The 21,222-nt window shown below is 53.1% G+C and overlaps 1 protein-coding gene and 1 non-coding gene across 2 annotated transcripts; one reads left to right on the top strand and one right to left on the bottom strand.

Annotated features, from left to right (window-relative positions):
- The first annotated feature begins 666 nt into the window (after nt 1-666).
- trnag-ucc (transfer RNA glycine (anticodon UCC)) lies at nt 667-738 on the top strand. Its single transcript has one exon. It is a non-coding gene; the product is annotated as a tRNA-Gly (tRNA).
- A 2,290-nt stretch (nt 739-3,028) lies between these two features.
- On the bottom strand, nt 3,029-11,186 carry ssr2 (signal sequence receptor, beta). The gene is made up of 6 exons (XM_080183425.1): nt 11,110-11,186; nt 9,040-9,197; nt 7,829-7,927; nt 6,584-6,692; nt 5,563-5,640; nt 3,029-4,305 (listed from the first exon to the last, which is right to left on the bottom strand). The coding sequence occupies exons 2-6, from the start codon at nt 9,195-9,197 to the stop codon at nt 4,195-4,197; spliced, it is 555 nt and encodes a 184-aa protein (XP_080039551.1). The 5' UTR covers nt 11,110-11,186; the 3' UTR covers nt 3,029-4,194.
- Nucleotides 11,187-21,222: the final 10,036 nt, after the last annotated feature.

Genomic DNA, 21,222 nt, shown 5'->3' with positions numbered 1-21,222 from the left:
CAACATATGTGTGTGTATAAATATATATTATTAATATATACAATAGTATGTAAGTGTGTGTAAATATATTATTAATATGTAAAATAGTATGTAAGTGTGTGTAAATATATATTAGTAATAGTGACAATAATTTATAAGTATGTATAAATATGTAATATCAATATGCACAATAATGTGTGTAAATTATATATATATAACTAATATATACAATAATATGTTTGTATATATAGATTATTAATACTGTCAATAATATCTAAGTGTGAGTAAATATATATATAATTAATGGTGACAATAATATAAGTAAGGGGCAGCATGGACAAGTTGGGCCGAAGGGCCTGTTTCCATGCTGTAAACTTCTAGGACTCTATGTGTAACTATACATTATTTATATATAATGTATGGCATGTGTAAATATATCATTAATATTTCCAATAATATTGATTTAATATTTGGAAATATATTATTATGATTTGTAATACTAGGTTACACGCGGTAGTCAATAGGAATATGCGGTGCTGCTCAGGCTGGAGTTGGTCTCGAACTCGGGTCAGAGAAATGCTACCGCTCACTCACACACACACACACGCGCGCGCAGAGATGTCATGCGCAGTGTGAATGAATGGGCCAGCCAGCTCCATGTTAACTGCAGCGCCGTTTTTCCGTGTGGCGATGGTGGTATAGTGGTGAGCATAGCTGCCTTCCAAGCAGTTGACCCGGGTTCGATTCCCGGCCATCGCAAACTACTTTTTTTTTTCTTTTTTAATTTAAAATTTAATTTTTTTCCCCCCTCCCTATTCAATCTGATATTTTAATCACAATCCCAGTGTTTATACCCCTCCGCCATTCTCCTCCCGCTGATTTTATTTCTTATATTCCAAATCTGATCGGTTAAACTCATCCGCATTTTTTTCGGTTGGGCAGGCGGAATGGACCAATCGCCGTCCGGCTCTGCCTGGGAGGCTCCGCCCACTGAAGGAGGCGGGGTGCATGGCTGATTGACGCGGAGATAGACCAATCGACATACGACACTGGTTTGGTCCCGCTCATCAATGGGAGACAAAGGATTGACGTCGCATATGTCCAGTCCGGAAGGGCGGAGTCGGATTGCGTCCAATCGCTAGGTTCGATGGGCGGGAACACAGGGCGCCTCTGCTGAGTCTGCGCAGTTTTGCGGGGAAGGATTGATTGACGTGGCGGCTAACCAATCGCCGTTCGTACCTGCCCAGGATGACGCCGCCTGTTAGTTGGGGGTACATGATTGATTGACAGTATACGCAACCAATCGGCATTCGGCACCTGGATGTCCCCGCCAATCAATGGGGGGGCGGGCTTGATGGTTGAGTGACGGAGCAACTGACCAATGGGCGTTCGGTTGTTCCCGGATGACACCGCCCTAAGGGCTGTAGCATTAATTGACACGGCAAGTAACCAATAGTGTCGGGTCCCACCGGGATGACACTACCAAAGGGGCGGGGTAAGGGATTGAGTAACGGGGTAAGTGACCAATAGGCGATCGGCGTGGCGAAGCTGCCCAATCGCCGGCAGGGTGGGCTGGTCCTTGGGGCGGCAGTGTGGAGTCTGCGCCGTTGCCAGTGCCGGTTTTCGGCAGTGCCTCACCTGAGGCAACTTTTTCAGGGACAAGTTTGGTCTGTTTGTGATGGTCAAAGTTTCAAAGCCATGGGGTGATTTATGAATGTTTTATATTCTCACCCTGAAGACGTAATTCCACACCGTTTAAAACAATGACTGGGGGTAAAGTTTATTTATTTTTTTAGTGCCACAAATAAGGCTTACATTAACACCGCAATGAAGTTACTGTGAGAATCCCCCACACTCCTGTTCGGGTTACACTGAGCGAGAATTTAGCACGGCCAATGCACCCTAACCAGCACATTTTTCCGACTATGGGAGAAAACCGGAGCACCCGGAGGAAACCCACGCAGACATGGGGAGAATGTGCAGACTCAGCACAGACAGTGACCCGAACCCGGAATCGAACCCGGCTCCCTGGCATTTTGAGGCAGCAGCGCTAACCCACTGTGCCATCCCAATCACTTGTGAACTTACAGAATACTTACAGTACAGAAGGCCCATTGAGTGTGCACTGACCACAATCCCACCCAGGCCCTATCCCTATCACCCCATGCATTTACCCTTGCTAATCCTTTTGACAATAAGGGACAATTTACATCTTTGGACACTAAGGGGCAATTTAGCATGGCCAATCCACCTAATCTACACATCTTTGGATACTAAGGAGCAATTTAGCATGGCCGGCCCCCCTACCCCACACATCTTTGGACTGTGGGAGGAAACCGGAACCCCGGAGGAAACCCACGCAGACACAGGGTGAATGTGCAAACTGCACACAGACCTGAGCCAGGAATTGCGCTGTGAGGTAGCAGTGCTAACCCACTGTGCCAGCGAGCTTGTATTTGCATGTCCGAGCTGCTTACCTGTTGAGTCCTCTCTCTCTCTTTCACACCTAGACCACAGCAGGGACATAGTTAACTCTGATTCCTCCTCTCCACCCGCACTGCGTTACCCACTGAGCGGGGCCTCTCATTTCCCACTACCGATGGGAGGGGAGGGCTACCGACTTGCTTTTATAGTGATCCATGCCTTTCCCCAGGCGATGTTGCAAAGAAGACCCCAAGATGCTTTTATTTTTTTAAGGTTGTTTTATTAAAAAAAAACCCTTTTCTCCCAAGTGTACAAACAGAGGCACGTACCATCCCGTCATACCAACGGGGCACAGTGCTGACGTGGAAACGACATCTGAGCTTCGCGGCCACACAAACGGAAAATTGCCTTCCGGCCGTGGGCTGAATGTTCCTGACCCATCCGCTACGGGAATTGCGGGATGAGGGCGAACGTAGCAGGAAAATCCCACCTCAAGTGTTCTAGAAAATCTGCAGCCACCACCGCCCCCCCCGCCGGAATCAGGAGATCCTTAAGATCCAACTCTTGTGGTTCCATCCTGATGAGTCCAAGACAGAAAATTTTGACAGCCCGTTCCTTTCTTTCCCCCTCTGAGCAGTCTCCTCCAGTTACACGGTATACAGTTTGGCGGTACGGACCGGAGGACCGCTCAGAGAAAAAAGGAACAGGCTGTCAAAATTTTCTGTCTTGGACTAATCAGGACAGAACGGCAAGAGTCAACAGAAAAGCCCAAAAGGAGCGACAATTAAAATCATGGGAGGAGCAGGGCGATTGCCGAGCCATCGGCCATCCTGCAGGACACACGGTGTAGATTGTCACGGTCTTTGCCATATTTTTAAACTGCGTGACTCTGCCCAGGTACATCCCAAGCTTTTGACTCTCTCTCTCTCTCTCTCATCTCTCCATAATACCAACATCCTTCTCGCCCACCTTCAGAGAGAGAGAGGACTGTCCCACAATTCCTCGGATTTGGAAAGGAGAGAGGTCTCGCCCATGGTCAGCCCCAGAGAAACACAGTTTAAAATAAAAACAACACACTGGCGCAGTGACTGTGGATCCCTGGGACTCAACAAGCCATGCCTCCCTGCCCCCCTCCGCACTTCCCTGGAGGAAGGGGGGAAAAGAGATAAGGAGGCATCGCAATAACTGGAAACACACCACAGATCGGCTGGCGCAAGATGTCAACTTTCTTGTGGGAACTGCCTCTCTCTCTCTGCAAAGGGGACTAACGTTGCTGGACCTGCACAGTTCAATTGGGGATGAGAAATTTAGTGTGTGTGGGTACGGGTGAGGAGAGGGCGAGTCCGTGAGGGTAACAGGGGAACACAATACTGCAGGCTCCACAGGCTAAGAGGGTTGCATTGGATCTCAAAACACCAGAGGCCAGTCAAAGCCGACCGGATCATCTTGCCAAGGATGGCCTCCCTCCACACACAGCGCCATCACTGGCAGGAGGATGTAATCACAGCGTGACACGTTTACATTGGAAATTCCCACGATAGAGGCTAGTTGTGCGTCCCTGAACAGACAGGGATTCGACAGACATTCTCCTTAAAAAGGGAGAGGGCAGAAGGTTAAGACGACCGGATTGAATGAGCCGGCGGGGTAGGGCAATTCCAATCTCTGCTGGACAAACCCACCCAAGAACATGCACGATTCCTTTCAACAACTCGAGGTCAGACGTTTGGTGGTGAGGCGGGAAATCTTTGTGGCCCCGAGGTACGAGGGGGAGACGAGCTTTCTTGCCACCGATCAGTTCTTCTTTGTTTTGGCTGTGTCGTACTTGCGTTTGCTGGAGTACCAGAGGAGCAGCGGGATCCCGATGGAGGGCAGAGTCATCACGCCAAAGGCTGCCCAATCCAGCTGGAGAAGAATTTTATAAACAGGAAAAAAAATAATTAATCAGCTGTAAATCTCAGAGTCACGCATTAAGAATGTAAGAAATAGGAGCAGGAGTAGGCCATCCGGCCCCTCGAGCCTGCCCCGCCATTCAATAAGATCATGGCTGATCTGAAGTGGATCAGTTCCACTTTCCCGCTTTCTCCCCTTAATTCCCCTGTCTATCAGAAACCTATCCACCCGTGACTTAAATATATTCAGCGAGGCAGCCTCCACCACTTCAACGGGCAGAGAATTCCAGAGATTCACCACCCTTTGAGTGAAGAAGTTCCGCCTCAACTCTGTTCTAAATTCTAAAGGAGAATTGTGTCCAGTTTGGGTCACCCCATTGTGGAAAAAGGTGACACGGTGGCATCTATCTTATCCATTCCCTTCATAATCTTATGTTTCTATAAGATCTCCCCTCATTCTTCTGAATTCCAATGAGTATAGCCCCAGTCTACTCAGTCTCTCATTATAAGCCAACCCTCTCAACTCCGGAATCTCCTCTGCACCCCCTCCAGTGCCAGTATATCCTTTGTCAAGTAAGGAGACCAAAACTGTACACAGTATTCCAGGCGTAGCCTCACCAGCACCTTATACAGCTGCAACATAATCTCACTGTTTTTAAACTCTATCCCTCTAGCAATGAAGGACAAAATTCCATTTGCACCTTCTTCATTACCCGCTGCACCTGCAAACCAACTCCTCGAGATTCCTGCACAAGGACACCCAGGTCCCTCTGCACAGCAGCACGCTGCAATTTTTACCATTTAAGTAATAGGCCATTTTGCTATTATGGGATAAATCCCTAGCTTGTCCGACCCCCTCTCCTTATAACTCAGGCCCACTACTGGCAACATCCTTGTAAATCTTCTCCGCACTCTTTCCACTTTCAACAATGCCTTAGAGTTTATTTACCAGTGTCACAATTAGGCTTTCACTAATACTGCAACGAAGTTACTGTGAAAATCCCCCCAGTCGCCACACTCTGGTGCTTGTTCGGGAGGGATAATTTAGCGCCCTAACCAGCACAGTCTTTCAGACTGTGGGAGGAAACCGGGAGCACCCGAAGGAAACCCAGGCAGACACGAGGAGAATGTGCAAACTCCACACAGACAGTGACCCCGAGCCGAGAGCCGAACCTGGGTCCCTGAGGCAGCAGTGTTAACCCACTGTGCCACCACGCTGCCCCCACCGCCCCCACCCCCCCCACCACCCTCGGATGAGGCCGATACTTACATAATGTGGCGAGAAGCGTCTGTCGAACTCTCTCTGGGCCAGGATGCCGCCCTGGCCTGGGGCGCTGGTGTAGCCCACCTGAAGTTAAAGAGACACAGAGATTAATAGAAAAGGTGGCTCAAGTGTGGTCTCCCCACCCCATGCCTCGCCACGCGTCAACAAGGGTAGGGTACAGGAAGAGCAGGGTCTGATCACCAGCACAGCGCGCTACAGAAACAGGAAAGCAGCTCCTTATCTCTGAAGGAACATCACAGGCCACAGGGCCTCCTGACGTATCTGCTCACCCTCCTGACTCCCCCTCCAAAGCCTGTCCACCATCTACAAGGCACAAGTCAGGAATGTGATGGAATCCTCTCCACTTGCCTGGATGAGTGCGCGTCTCCAACAACAATCTCCACTTGCCTGGATGAGTGCGCGTCTCCAACAACAATCTCCACTTGCCTGGACAGGTGCATCTCCAACAACAATCTCCACTTACCTGGATGAGTGTGGCTCCAACATGAGCTGCGCTCATCCAGGCAAGTGGAGATTGTTGTTGGGAGCCGCACTCATCCAGGCAAGTGGAGATTGTTGTTGGAGAGCCGCACTCATCCAGCCAAGTGGAGATTGTTGTTGGAGAGCCGCACTCATCCAGGCAAGTGGAGATTGTTGTTGGAGAGCCGCGCTCATCCAGGCAAGTGGAGATTGTTGTTGGAGAGCCACGCTCATCCAGGCAAGTGGAGATTGTTGTTGGAGAGACGCACTCATCCAGGCAAGTGGAGATTGTTGTTGGGAGCTGCACTCATCCGGGCAAGTGGGGAGTTTTCCATCACGCTCCTGACCTGTGTCCTTGTAGATGGGGTGGACAGGCATTAGGGAGTCAGGAGGTGAACTTGTAGGTCCTGCGGTGCACCTTCTCCTGATGTCCCGGCAGTCCTGACAGAGTGCGGCTCCCACAACCTGATCCCGGTCTCCCCGAGGACCGGCCAGAGATCGGTGACAGTGAAGGGAGGGTAGGTCCCAGAGCAATCCCCTCACTCACCACCACTTGGCTCCCTTCCTGGGCCAGGTAGGAGATGGTTGCAGAGGTGAAATTGAAGTAACCGGCTTTAAGGGGCCGCAGCACCACCGTGTGGGTGACGTTACTGGCTCTGTGCAAAACTGAGTTAAGGAAAGGAACAGAGAGAGAGACACACAGACACACACACACGCACGGGGACAGGCGCACACAGACCCAATCAACACTTTTCAATATGAAACCCAAAAGAATATTCGGCCTGATGTTTATGCTCCCAGACGGGGACAGATTCTTGTTAAAACAGTTCCAGGACGTCCCAGACTGCAGCTTGCCCCAATGAAAGACTCAGAAGTGTATTACTGTAATGTAGCACCCACTTACTGCCCAGCAAGCTCCTACATCGAGTAACGTGACAAAGACTGACCGAATGAGAGCATTTCACTCAGCACTGACCCTCCCACAGCGCGGTGCTCCCTCGGCACTGACCCTCCCCACAGCGCGGCGCTCCCTCGGCACCGACCCTCCCACAGCGCGGCGCTCCCTCGGCACCGACCCTCCCACAGTGCGGTGCTCCCTCGGCACCGACCCTTCCCACAGTGCGGCGCTCCCTCAGCACCGACCCTCCCCACAGTGCGGTGCTCCCTCGGCACCGACCCTTCCCACAGTGCGGCGCTCCCTCAGCACCGACCCTCCCACACAGTGCGGCGCTCCCTCAGCACCGACCCTCCCCACAGTGCGGCGCTCCCTCTGCACCGACCCTCCCACAGTGCGGCGCTCCCTCAGCACCGACCCTCCCACAGTGCGGCGCTCCCTCAGCACCGACCCTCCCCACAGTGCGGCGCTCCCTCAGCACCGACCCTCCCACACAGTGCGGCGCTCCCTCTGCACCGACCCTCCCCACAGTGCGGCGCTCCCTCAGCACCGACCCTCCCCACAGTGCGGCGCTCCCTCAGCACCGACCCTCCCCACAGTGCGGCGCTCCCTCAGCACCGACCCTCCCACACAGTGCGGCGCTCCCTCAGCACCGACCCTCCCCACAGTGCGGCGCTCCCTCAGCACCGACCCTCCCACAGTGCGGCGCTCCCTCAGCACTGACCCTGAGTTTGAATCTGGATGTTGGATCCGGGCTCAAACACACTACCGAGACAGTCACCCGTGTCTCAGTCCAAAAGCCTCCCTCCCTCCCTGGCACGGAGTCGCCTCAGCGAGACTGTACTGGGAATAATCCCGCTGGATCCAGATGTGAATTCACTGATTAGAAAAGGATACGGGGCAATCCGGTCCCATTTCACTGTCAACATTCCCGAGACAATTCCAAAATCTTCCGGCGGGAAGGAATCATCGCTGAGTTCAACATCCAAGGCGGCACTGGCAGGAACAGATAGGATTAGGAGGATTACCACACAGGGAGGGGGACCAACGTAGGAACCCAATCTTTCCCCTATCTCTCCCCCAAAACCCCCTCCTCCAACAGGATCTCCAGCCCTGCTACTATTCTAAACTTAAAGTTCATTTATTTATCAGTGTCACAAGTCGGTTTACATTAACACCGCAATGAAGTTACCGTGAAGATCCCCCACACTCCTGTCCGGGTGACACTGAGGGAGAATTTAGCACGGCCAATCCACACCCTAACCAGCACAGTCTTTCGGACTGTGGGAGGAAACCGGAGCACCCGGTGGAAACCCACGCCGACACGGGGAGAACGTGCAGACTCCACACAGACAGTGACCCCGCGACCGGGAATCGAACCCGGGTCCCTGGCGCTGTGAGGCAGCAGTGCCAACCCGCCGTGCCACCCCATACATACATACACCCCAGGGATCAGATGAAACACAAGATTTCAGGGCATCCCACAGCACACCACAATTTCAAATGTCGCCATTCAGCGCACAGCAGGATCCCAAAAATGCAGGGCTGGTGGACTCACCCACGATTCAATATTGGTCCATCGGCACCGACCCTCCCGCAGTGCAGCGCTCCCTCTGCACCAACCCTCCCACAGTGCGGCGCTCCCTCGGCACCTACCTTCCCCACAGTGCGGCGCTCCCTCGGCACCGACCCTCCCCACAGTGCGGCGCTCCCTCAGCACCGACCCTCCCACAGTGCGGCGCTCCCTCGGCACCGACCTTCCCACAGTGCGGCGCTCCCTCGGCACTGACGCTCCCACAGTGCGGCGCTCCCTCGGCATCGACCCTCCCCGCAGTGTGGCACCCCCAACGGCACTGACCCTCCCCGCAGTGCGGCACCCCCAACGGCACCGACCCTCCCCGCAGTGCGGCACTCCCTCGGCACCGACCCTCCCCGCAGTGCGGCGCTCCCTCGGCACCGACCCTCCCACAGTCTCCCCCCACCTCAGCACTGTGGACGCCAGCCTGGATTTTGGCCGTATGTGGATCCGGAGCGATGTGACCGAGGGGGTAACAGGACATAGCCACAAGGCACACGCGAAGCTTGGCATCGTCAAGCGGACATCTTACCTGGTGCCGACATTGTAGATGTTGTACTGCAGCGTCAGGTCACGACCCTCCACGGCATATTTGTTGAGCAGAGACTTGGACGCGAGGAGCCGCGCTCCTTCATCGCTTCTGGCTGCTGCGAAGAGAACCACGCACACGCTGAGTAGAAACAACCTCATCTGTGGGAGATGAAAGGAAAATGGAACAGGCGCATAAACCTAACAGCACATCGGGCGCAATTTCTGTTCCAATTGAGCCTCTTCCCATCACGTCACAGAACCTCCTTTTCCCTCCCTCCAGCCCCCCCCGCCCCATGTTTTTCACCAGTTGCATCAGATTGGTCACCACGAGGAAATAGAAGTCGATTGCGGTGAGCATTTTCCAGGGAATGAGTTAAGACCATAAGACATAGAGACAGAATTAGGCCACTCGGCCCATCGAGTCTGCTTCGTCATTCAATCATAGTTGATATTTTTCTCATCCCCCCATTCTCCTGCCTTTTCCCCATAACCCCTGATCCCCTTATTAATCAGGAACCTATCTATCTCTGTCTTAAAGACACTCAGTGACCCGGCCTCCTCTGCGGCAAAGAGTTCCACAGATTCCCCACTCTCTGGCTGAAGAAATTCCTCCTCATCTCTGTTTTAAAGGATCGTCCCTTTAGCCTGAGGTTGTGCCCTCTCTGGTTCTAGTTTTTCCTACTAGTGGAAACATCCTCTCCACGTCCACTCTATCCAGTGCCTCGCAATATCCTGTAAGTTTCAATAAGATCCTCCCCCCCCCCCCCATCCTTCTAAACTCCAACGAGTACAGACCCAGAGTCCTCAACCCGTTCCTCATACGACAAGCTCTTCATTCCAGGGATCATTCTTGTGAACCTCCTCTGGACCCTTTCCAAGGCCCGGCACATCCTTCCTTAGATACGGGGCCCAAAACTGCTCACAAATTAGTTAAATTTATGACTGGATCGTGGAGAACATGTGTTAACAGCAGCGCCTCGGCCCCTTCCAGATCTCTCTCATCCCCCAACAGGTCAAATCTTAAGTGATTTTAAGTGATTGTCTCCACGATCAGTGCAGACTTGATGGACTGAATGGCCTCCGTCTGCACTGTAGGAATTATATGATTTACGTTTTGGGCTCTTTGAGAAGCTCTGGGAATTAACACTGCAATGGTAGCCCATGAGTCTTAACAGAGGCCTTCAGAGTAGGATAGGATGAAACTGTTCCCATCTGTAAAAGGATCGAGAAAGCGAGGGAACAGATTTAAGGCACAAGTGATGGCCTAGTGGTATTATCCCTGGGCGATGAATCCAGAAACTCAGCTGATGTTCTGGGGGAACCGGGTTCGAATCCCACCACGGCAGACAGTGGAATTTCAATTCAATAAAAAATACCTGGGACTAAGAATCTACTGATGACCCATTGTCGGAAAAACCCATCCGGTTCCCTTTAGGGAAGGAAATCTGACGTCCTTAACCCGGTCTGGCCTACATGACTCCAGAGCTATAGAGCAATGTGGTTGACTTTCAACTGCCCCTTCAAGGGCAACTAGGGATGGACTATAAATGTGATAACAATGTCCCATAAATGATTAAAGAAAGAGTTAGATAGATTGGCCATGCTCAAGTGCCCCTTAGTGTCCAAAGATGTGCAGGTTAGGGTGGATTGGCCGTGCTAAATTGTCCCTTAGTGTCCAAAGATGTGTAGGTTAGGGTGGATTGGCCATGCTAAATTGTCCCTTAGTGTCCAAAGATGTGCAGGTTAGGTGGATTGACCATGCTGGACACGATGGCCTGAATGGCCTCACTGTGCATTGTGATGGCTCTGCGGGGGGGGGAGATATTTGCCTGACCTCACTGTCACTTGGGAAGGGTCACTTTGACCCCTGACCTCTCACCCCAGCCCTTAATGCCAACGTGTCCATCCTCTGACCTTTAAATCACTCCCCCTTCCCCAAAGCCCCCCACAAAATACTGCAGAGAGTCCATTCCCCGTCCTGACACTGCAGCCAGTGGACTGGAAGCGCTTCTCCCCTGCCCTGACCCACTGCCGGAGCGCCGCTCCGCCGCCACTCCAAGCCCCCACTCACCCTCTCGAGTCCGCAGCCAAGAGACCGAGCCGCGCATGCGCCCTGCCTCCTCCGCGACGTGGCGCCCTGCGTCGTGACGTCAGGCCTCCATAGGTCGGAGGTCGACGGCCAGAATGAAAATCTTTCTCTCTCTCTCCCACCACCCCGGGAAAATATCTTTCTCTCACATTCGGTCAAGAGACGAAAAGAAAGTAAATTTTTTCCTGCCTCCCTGCTCTCTCCAGGTGTTGCCTGCCATCCCGTCCCCTCCGCGCGATGTTCTCTGGGAGTTGTAGTTCAGAGGCCGGAAGTCGCCCTCAGGGGAGGCGGAGAAGGAACTACAATTCCCATGATGCAGCGCACCGGGGTCCGGGAGTAGGCGGGTAAAATGACGTATGCGTCCAAAGGGCGGACCAATAGGAAGCCGCCACGCCTCCCCACGTTGGGGTGCTGTGTACGTCACTGAGAAGGGCGGGGCGTCGATGTGGGTACGTCATGCGTTCGGTACATCACATGTGGGGGACGGAGTGCCCACTTGATTGACAGGTCGTACGCTACGTCGCTGACAGGAAGGGGCGTCGGATTGATTGACAAGGGGCGTGGTTTTGACTTGATGGACAGCGCGGGCAGTGACGTTCATGGACGGGGCGGGGCGTGGACCTGACTGGTTCCCTCTCTGACGGCGGGAGGGGCTCGTGGCAGGCAGCTGTGTGATTGACAGCCTGTCGTCAATGTCACTCAGTTGTCGACTTGATTGACGGGGCAGGCAGCCAATTGACTGACAGCCTTCCCAAGTGATGTCAGGGAGTATGGGCGGGTCTCTTTCTGATTGACAGCTGCGGCAGCAACGTCACCGATGAGGGCGGGATCTTCAATTGATTGACGGCACGGATAGAGACGCCCCTCTTGTCGATGGGCAGCTGTTTAATCAAGAGCCTCGCTGTGACGTCAGTGGCGGAGGAAGGCTGCTGCTTGATTGACAACCTATTGTGACGTCACAGGAGGGCGGGCAGCTATTTGATTGACAGCCTGACTGTGACCTCAGACTTTTGTATCTTTTTCCCGACGGAAGCAGGCGGGAGAGAGAATTTCCGGGGTGGACGGGGGAAATCCTTGATTATCCTGGCTGTTTTTCCCCGAGGCAGTGGGAAGTGTAGACAGAGTCAATGGATGGGAGGCTGGTTTGTGTGATGGATTGGGGCTACATTCATCACCCTTTTGTAGTTCCTTGCGGTCTTGGGCAGAGCAGGAGCCCAGTCCAAGCTGTGATCCAACCAGAAAGAATGCTTCCTATGCTGCATCTGTAAAAGTTGGTGCAAGTCATGCCCAACTACGTGTGTGAAGTTTGCATGTTATTCCTGCCTGCGTCTACTAAATTGCCCTTTGGTCTATTTATCAGTCTCTCAAGCAGGCTTACGTTAACACAGCAATGAAGTTGCGGTGTAAAATCCCCACCCCTCCGATGTCCGGGAACACTGTTCGGGGGCGGGGGGGGGGATGTTAGCACATAACCGGCACATCTTTCGGACTGTGGGAGGAAACCCACGCAGGCACAGGGAGAACGTACAGACTCCGTGCAGACAAGTGACCCAAGCAGGGAACCGAACCCGGGCGCTGTGAGGCAGCAGTGCTAACCCGCTGTGCCACCCCAATATGTGAGGTTACGAGGATAGGGCCTGGGCTGGGATTGTTGCCAGTGCAGGTTTGATGGGCCTCCTTCTGCCCTGTAGGGATTCTATGTAAGCCAGCGCATGTCTGACTTTCTAATGGATTGTGTTGAAGAATTAATTTTAATGTTATATTGTAAATAAATTACTCTGTATTGGTCATCTGTTGATAAGGGACTTAAAGGGGGAGGGATGTAGTGGTGAGCCCCTTTAAGGGAGAGAGGTTTCGGAGAGTTACGTGACCCATGAGGCAATCAGGCGCGAATCCCGTGGTGTGGGATTCTGAGAAGGATGGAATTGCGCTGCAGGGGAGCTGACTTGCGCGATGCAGCCAACCACCATAATCCACGCAGTGACGACCCAGGACTAAATTAAATAAAAAATGTGGAGTAGACGCAGCCAGTCTCTCGTGTGATCACGTTAAAGGCGATCTCACCCTCACCCTGGGGACCACATCGCCAGTCCACCCCCCCCCCACCCTGTCTCCCCACCCCTAGCGTGGACGCACCGTTCTTCACATCAGCTTCAGGCAGATTTCCAGATACGGCCCATGGCTCAGTCCGTCGCGCCTGCAGTGGCTGGGAGATGCCAGCAGATGGTGGCAACGCATCACTTTTAATCAGCCCCGGAGTGGGAAACGTGAGAACAACTCCGGTCTCATCGAAACTACAAGCAGCAGGAGGCCGTTTGGCCCTTCCGGCCCTGCTCTGACATTCGTTACGATCATCAAATCCAATATCCTGATTCCTCCCCCCCCCATAATTCCTCGATCCCTTCAGCTGCAAGAGCGATATCTAATTCCTTCTCCCAATCACACAACGTTTTGGCCTCAACTACTTTCTGTGGGAGTGAATTCCACGCATTCCCCCTCCTCCCCTCAGTCCTTTGCCCCCTTATCCTCAAACTCTGACCCCCCCCCCCTAGTTCTGGACTCCCCCCACCATCGGGAACATTCTTTCTGAATCTAACCCTGTTAGAATTTTATAAGTTTCTATCAGATCCCCTCTCCCTCTTTCTAAACTCCACTGAATATAATCCTAACCCACTCAGTCTCTCCTTTCTCCTGCTCTTTTCCCCACAACCTTTGCTAAAGTTTATTTATTAGTCGCAAGTAAGTCTTGCATTAACACCGCGATGAAGTTGCTGCGTAACCTCACACTTTCCCACGTTGTATTCTGCCTGACGAAGGGGCTAACCCCGAAAGCTTGCGAGTATATTATCAAATAAATAGGTTGGACTAAAACCTGGTGTTGTCAGACTTTTTACTGTGTTTACGCCAGTCCAACGCCGGCATACCCACATCACCGCCACTCACCAGGTGATTCCCAGAACGGGCCGAACGGACCATTCTTGTGTGTTCCCCTTCTGTGCAAAATCCCGAGATGCGTTCCCACTCCTGCCCCATCCACTCCCGCCCCACCCTTCCCTGGCTCACCAGAACCAGGGGACACTCTGATGCAGTCCGCGTTGATCAATGTTACGACTCTCGCCAACTTTTACAGATGCCCCACAGAAAGCGTTCTTTCTGGGTTGTATCACAGCTCAGTCTGGGCTCCTGCTCTGCCCAAGACCGCAAGGAACTACAAAAGGGTGGTGAATGTAGCCCCAATTCCATCACGCAAACCAGCCTCCCATCCATTGACCCCGTCTACACTTCCCGCTGCCTCGGGGAAAAGCAGCCGGCATAATCAAGGACCCCCCCCACACACGCACCCCGGACATTCTCTCTCCCACCTTCTTCCGTCGGGGAAAAAGATACAAAAGTCTGAGGTCCCGTACCGACCGACTCAAGAACAGCTTCTTCCCTGCTGCTGTCAGACTTTTGAATGGACCTACCTCGCATTAAGCTGATCTTTCTCTACACCCCTCGCTGTGACTGTAACACTACATTCTGCACCCTCTCCTTTCCTTCTCTATGAACGGTATGCTTTGTCTGTATAGCGCGCAAGAAACAATACTTTTCACTGTGTCCCAATACACGTGACAAAAATAAGTCAAATCTATGTACTCTATGAACGGTATGCTTTGTCTGTATAGCGCGCAAGAAACAACACTTTTCACTGTATCCCAATACACGTGACAATAATAAATCAAATCTATGTACTCTATGAATGGTATGCTTTGTCTGTACAGCGCGCAAGAAACAATACTTTTCACTGTGTCCCAATACACGTGACAATAATAAATCAAATCAAATCCTTGGCTAACCCGTGTGGACCCTCTCTCTGACCAGCTTAGCTCCCTCACCCTCCCCCCTTCCCCCCACCCCCCCAGAGACAGACCCCGTGTTCTAAAACCACACGGGGCGCTCGCTGAAGTTCCCACCGGAAGTGACTAACCCAGAGAGACACTCGACAAGTGAAAAAAAAAAACAACGGTGCGATCAATAAATCAGATTTATTTCCAACTCCCATCAGTTAACAGGCAGACCACCGTAATTAAGGCACTTTCTTATACTTTCCCAACCCCCGCCCAAAAGAAAATTATTTACAATCGTCGGGTGGGGGGGTGGGGGGGGGACAGAGGAAAAAAATAAAAATGACAAAATAAGTGCATTGTTTGCTTTAAAAATCAGGCAGAAATGTCTCGTTGTGAAAACAAAAAAAAACAAGATTGTAGAATTAAATATCTCTGCAAAAAGGAAATGAACATTATACCTGGAATCATACATAGAAAGTGGAACATTGGTTTGGGACGTCCCTTCACGCAATCAGTCGACATGTTCTCCACACGCCTCACACCCTGCCCCAATGGGGTCTCAAGTTTACAGAGTCAGGCTGTTTACTGTAAACACCAGGGATTGGGGGTGGGGGGGCAGTAATCAAAGCAAATAATTTGTTAAGGTGCACATTGAATCAGCTCTTCAGTATAGAGGAGAGAGGGACGGAGAGAGGGAGAGAGGGACAGAGACAGGGACAGAGAGAGGTAGAGAGAGAGAGAGAGAGACACAGAGAGAGAGAGACAGGGACAGAGAGAGAGAGGCAGACAGAGTTGGGGGGAGAGACAGAGAGAGGGAGGGGGGGACAGAAAGGGGGAGAGAGAGGACAGAGAGAAGGGGGGGACAGAGAGAGAGAGAGAGGGGGACAGAGAGAGAGAGAGGGGACGGGGGATGACAGAGAGAGAGAAAAAAACAGCAACAGCAAGAGAGAAGAGATTGAAAGGGACAGAGAGAGAGAGAGCGAGAGGGGGACAGAGAGAGAGAGAGACTGAGAGGGACAGACAGACAGAAACAGGGAGAGTGACAGCAAGAGTGAGAAAGAGACTGAGAGGGCCAGAGAGCGAGGGGGATAGAGAGAGAGAGAGAGAGATACAGCAAGAGAGAGACTGAGAGGGACAGAGAGAAAGAAAGGGAGAGACAGAAAGTGAGAGAGAGAGACTGTGAGAGGGGGAGAGAGAGAGAGAGAGGGGGCAGCAAGAGAGAAAGAGAGACAGTGAGACACAGAGAGAGACAGCAAACGGGAGTGAGAGAGGGACAGAGGGAGAGGGACAGAGGGAGAGAGAGGCAGAGGGTGAGGGAGACAGTCAGTCAGTCAAAGAGAGAGAGAGAGACAACTGAGAGAGAGAGAGGTAGAAAGTCTTTACACTTCTCTCCCCCTGCCCCGAGGTAAGTTGGGGGGGGGGGGGGGGGGGGGGTGGTGGGCTTCCAATTTTTAAAGTGCAACTAGGCTATATGTGCTAAATCAGTGAATGAAACGACCAATAGTAAAGCTCGTTCGAGATCCTGAGTCCAGACACCCCCACCCCCAGAAATTGCTCCCATGCGAGCTCAACCTTCCCCCTGAACTGGGACTGGGGAGCCGTGCGTGGGGCCACTCAGCCCGTAGGGCCTGTCCTGCTATTCGATGAGATCACGAGTGATCTGATTGCTGCATCACTCCTCATCTTCTACAACGCCCCCTCCCCTATCTCTCACATACCCTAATCCTCGACCTCCCCCTCCATTGTCCATCAAATACCCCATCTAACTCAACCTCAGGGGGAGGGGAGGGGAGAGAACCCCACAGACTGAACACCCTCTGAGTGAAGAAATTCCTCCTCATCCTCGTCTTCGACGCAGAGACCCCCCCCCCCCTCATTCAGAAACCATTCCCCGCCCCCCCCCCCCCTCTCCTTTCCCCCTCCCTCCCCTACCTCGTTCTAGTCTGCCCCATGCTCGCTCCTGGTATCCAACCCGACCCAGTCCTCTCGAGGTGAGCCTGACACATTTCAATGAGATCACCTCTCATTGTCCTCAACCTGAGAAAGTGGAGGGTGGTGGTGGTGGTGGTGGGGGCATCCTCAACCTGCTCAAACTCTCCTCAGTCCTGCAATGAGCTGTCTGAACCCCCCCCCCACCCCTCTCCAAACTCTGACCTGACTCCCTACCTTGAGCATTCGGCTATAGTTGCTCAGGTCATGGCCATTTTTTTTGGCGGGGGGGGGGGCGGGGGGGAGAGGTGTGTTTTGGTCCACGATGCCCCCTCCTCTCCCTCACAGTGAGAGTCGCACCCCACCCCCCACCCCCAACCCCCAACCTCCCTCCCTCCCTCGGGCCTGACCCTCCCATTCCAACCCCCTCCCCCATCACTACAGTCACACTCATTTATGGAGCAGTTTGGGGCGGGGGGGTGGGGGGAGGTGGCGATATGAGGGGCTTAAGCGAAATCCCACCTGGATCCCACGCCCCAGATTTCAATGGCCCAGCCCGTTGTCAGCCGGATGGAACGGTGGGTGCAGCCTCTGGGAAGCAAGGCCTCGCACTTACTTAGGCGCGTAAGGAAACGGGCGCTCTTCCCGCAGCCGGCCCCCGGGAGACAAGGACGTTCGTCCGTGACCCTTGGGTCTGTGGGGGCGGGGGGAGGGGTGGAGAAACGAGGATCGGCCCAGGACGCTCGAGGTCTCCCTTCCGATCTTTAGCCGTCGAGACCCGTGCCTGCCTGAGAGTGGGCGGCCGACCGCCACACTTCCAGCAACCCCGTTCTCCAGCAACCATTCTGTACTCAAAGTGCTCACAAAATTACAATCGTCACCGGCGGTCTGTGCCCTCAACTCAAAATTCAGGGGGAGGCGTTAAGAGGCTGGAATCGGAGGTCTCAGAGGGGTGTGACCCCCGCTTCCCCCTCCCCCCTGCAGAGTTTTCTCTTATTCGTTCAAGGAACTTGGGTGCTGCTGGCTGGGCCGGCCTTTACTGCCCATCCCTGGTTGCCCCTTGGAGGGGCAGTTGAGAGCCGACCACATTGCTGTGGCTCTCTGGGAGTCACACGTAGGCCAGACCGGGGTCAGGACGGCAGATTTCCTTCTCTGAAGATGACAGTTTATTTACTAGTCACAAGTAGTCTTACCCTAACACCGCAACCAAGTTACTGTGAAAATCCACCCCCCCCCCCCCACCCCCGAGTCGCCACACTCCCGTCCGGGTTACACCGAGGGAGAGTTTAGCACGGCCCAATCCATCCTAACCGGCACAGTCTTTCGGACTGTGGGAGGAAACCGGAGCGCCCGGAGGAAACCCACGCGGACACGGGGAGAATGCGCAGACTCCGCACAGACAGTGACCCCGAGCCGGGAATCGAACCCGGGTCCCTGGCGCTGTGAGACAGCAGTGCTAACCCGCTGCGCCACCCCGAAACGGGAACCAGATGGATTTTTACAACAATCATAGAAACCCTACGGTACAGAAAGAGGCCCTTCGGCCCATCGAGTCTGCACCGACCACAATCCCACCCAGGCCCCACCCCCAATCTGTACATATTTTACCCACTAATCCTCTCTAACCGATGCATCTACGGTCAATTTTAGCGTGGCCAATCCACCCTAACCCGCACATCTTTGGACTGTGGGAGGAAACCGGCGCACCCGGAGGAAACCCACACAGACACGAGGAGAATGTGCAGACTCCACACCGACGGCGACCCGAGCCGGGAATCGAACCCAGGTCCCTGGAGCTGTGAAGCAGCAGTGCTAGCCCACTGTGCCGCCATCGACAATGGTTTATAGGAGAGGTGACAGCCTAGTGATATTATCGCTGGACTATTAATCCAGAAACTCAGCTAATGTTCTGGGGGACCCGGGGTTCGAATCCCGTCCACGGCAGATGGTGGAATTTGAATTCAATAAAAAATATCTGGAATTAAGAATCTACTGATGACCCATTGTGGGAAAAACCCATCCGGTTCCCTTTAGGGAAGGAAATCTGCCGTCCTTACCCCGGTCTGGCCTACATGTGACTCCCAGAGCCACAGCAATGTGGTTGACTCTCAACTGCCCCTCCATTGGGCAACTAGGGATGGGCAATAAACGCTGACCCAGCCAGAACTGTGCCCCAGGAATGAATAAAATAAAAACACCAAGAAAATCTCCATGATATTAACCTGCGGGCAGTGGGTAAATTAAGTGTGTGCAAATGGAAGGAAATATTGAACTCCTGTTTTGGAAAAGTACAATCTGAGAACTCTCGAGTGGCTTTAGTTAGTGCAGGGTTTTCAACTAAACTACCAAACCTACAACAACCTCTGAGCCCTGGTAATCGAGATAGCTCACTCAATCCACCCAGGGTTAGATACAGAGTAAAGCTCCCTCTACACTGTCCCTATCAAACACTCCCAGGACAGGTACAGCACGGGGTTAGATACAGAGTAAAGCTCCCTCTACACTGTCCCTATCAAACACTCCCAGGACAGGTACAGCACGGGGTTAGATACAGAGTAAAGCTCCCTCTACACTGTCCCTATCAAACACTCCCAGGACAGGTGCAGCACAGGGTTAGATACAGAGTAAAGCTCCCTCTACACTGTCCTCCCCCATCAAACACTCCCAGGGCAGGTACAGCACGGGGTTAGATACAGAGTAAAGCTCCCTCTCCACTGTCCCCCCCATCAAACACTCCCAGGACAGGTACAGCACGGGGTTAGATACAGAGTAAAGCTCCCTCTACACTGTCCCCCCCATCAAACACTCCCAGGACAGGTACAGCACGGGGTTAGATACAGAGTAAAGCTCCCTCTACACTGTCCCCCCATCCCAGGACAGGTACAGCACGGGGTTAGATACAGAGTAAAGCTCCCTCTACACTGTCCCCCCATCAAACACTCCCAGGACAGGTACAGCACGGGGTTAGATACAGAGTAAAGCTCCCTCTACACTGTCCCCCCATCCCAGGGCAGGTACAGCACAGGGGTTAGATACAGAGTAAAGCTCCCTGTACACTAAATGCCCCAGCGGAGAGAGGGTGGGGTGCAGATAGAGGGGGAGGTACAGAAGGAGGAAGGCAGCAACAAAAAGGTCAGCAGTGTACAGCAGACAAATCAGACTGAACGTCCATATATTATCGATATATTCCAGCATTCCAAACCTCGTGTGGAGGATTCCATTCCTGATCATAATTTAAATAAGGTGTTAAAACGTGTCACTAATCTTGTCACATTCACACGCCCGGTTGCGCACAGCCCGGTATCATTCATAATTTGTAATATACTTTTTTTTTCATATATAATTTAAATATATATTAATCCTTCAAATCTATATCTAGTCTAGTCATTGCAAAGGGGCAAGTGACATCTGTTCTCCCAACGATCGGGTAAATGGTCGGCAAGCTTGCTCTGCAAGTGGTTGCCAAACTGACCCATTGCACTAAATTCCGCATGGGTTCTCTCTGCCCTCTCTCCCTCCCGCAGCCCTTCCCCAACCCACGCACCACCCACCCCCACCCCCACACTCCTCCGAGATCCTTCTCCCCATCCCCGGCAAAAGAAAACTAAAATAAGTCGACGCTGCTGAGGAAAGCGGGTTCAAACCAGGTAGTAGCATCTGCTCTCTCTCTCCCTCCCTCCCCCCTTCCCGCCCTCCCCCGAGGCAGAGAAAGTGAGGCACTTCAGGGAACGGGGGCAGGGGAGTGGGGGAACGGGACAGGAGCGTGCACACATTCCCCACCCCTCCCCCGACCACCCACCAGCTTGCTGCCACTGCGGTTCCTGCTGGCGCGCAGATTTCGCAAAGTGGTAGCCGGGTATCTGCACGGCCGTCTCCGCATATCCCCCCCCCCCCACCCCAACCCCGGTTCAAACCCATCTCCTACCCCGCTAGCCCAGAGTTCTCAACAGCGCTACCTGGTGAGGGGCCAGGTTGGCACTCCACGTGCACACGAGGGGTAGGGTCAGCGAGCTAACACCTGACGCCTCGGCACTGGCTATCCGACCACAGACTCAAGAGTTCTCACTTGCTGCCAGTGTGAGCACAATCGACAAAAAAAAGAGACAAGTTCAAAGTGTTCTTAGAGAGAGAGAGAGAGAGAGGCAGAAAGAGGAGCGCGCACGTCCAGACGGGCAATCAGACACCCACACACACACACACATACACAGGCGTGCAGGTGTGTGCACGCACACACATTCAGACACACGCTCTAGCACGTGCATACACACACGTGCAGGCACACAATACATACAGGCATGTGCGCACGCACACGCTCGGGTGCGCGCGCGCACATACACTC

The sequence above is a fragment of the Carcharhinus amblyrhynchos genome, unplaced genomic scaffold (assembly GCF_965287045.1).
Source record: "Carcharhinus amblyrhynchos unplaced genomic scaffold, sCarAmb.v2.hapA chromosome_284, whole genome shotgun sequence".
Taxonomy (NCBI): domain Eukaryota; kingdom Metazoa; phylum Chordata; class Chondrichthyes; order Carcharhiniformes; family Carcharhinidae; genus Carcharhinus; species Carcharhinus amblyrhynchos.
Note: the sequence above shows the minus strand (reverse complement) of the source record. Positions and strands in the feature narration are given on the sequence as shown.

What these genes read in the sequence shown, in the direction of transcription:
- ssr2 (XM_080183425.1), bottom strand. Translation starts at nt 9,197, where the DNA reads ATGAGGTTGTTTCTACTCAGCGTGTGCGTGGTTCTCTTCGCAGCAGCC. An exon ending in AGGAAGGGAGCCAAGTGGTG is followed by an intron (nt 5,641 to 6,583) that starts GTGAGTGAGGGG and finishes CTTTAACTTCAG; the next exon opens with GTGGGCTACACCAGCGCCCC. An exon ending in GACGCTTCTCGCCACATTAT is followed by an intron (nt 4,306 to 5,562) that starts GTAAGTATCGGC and finishes ATTCTTCTCCAG; the next exon opens with CTGGATTGGGCAGCCTTTGG.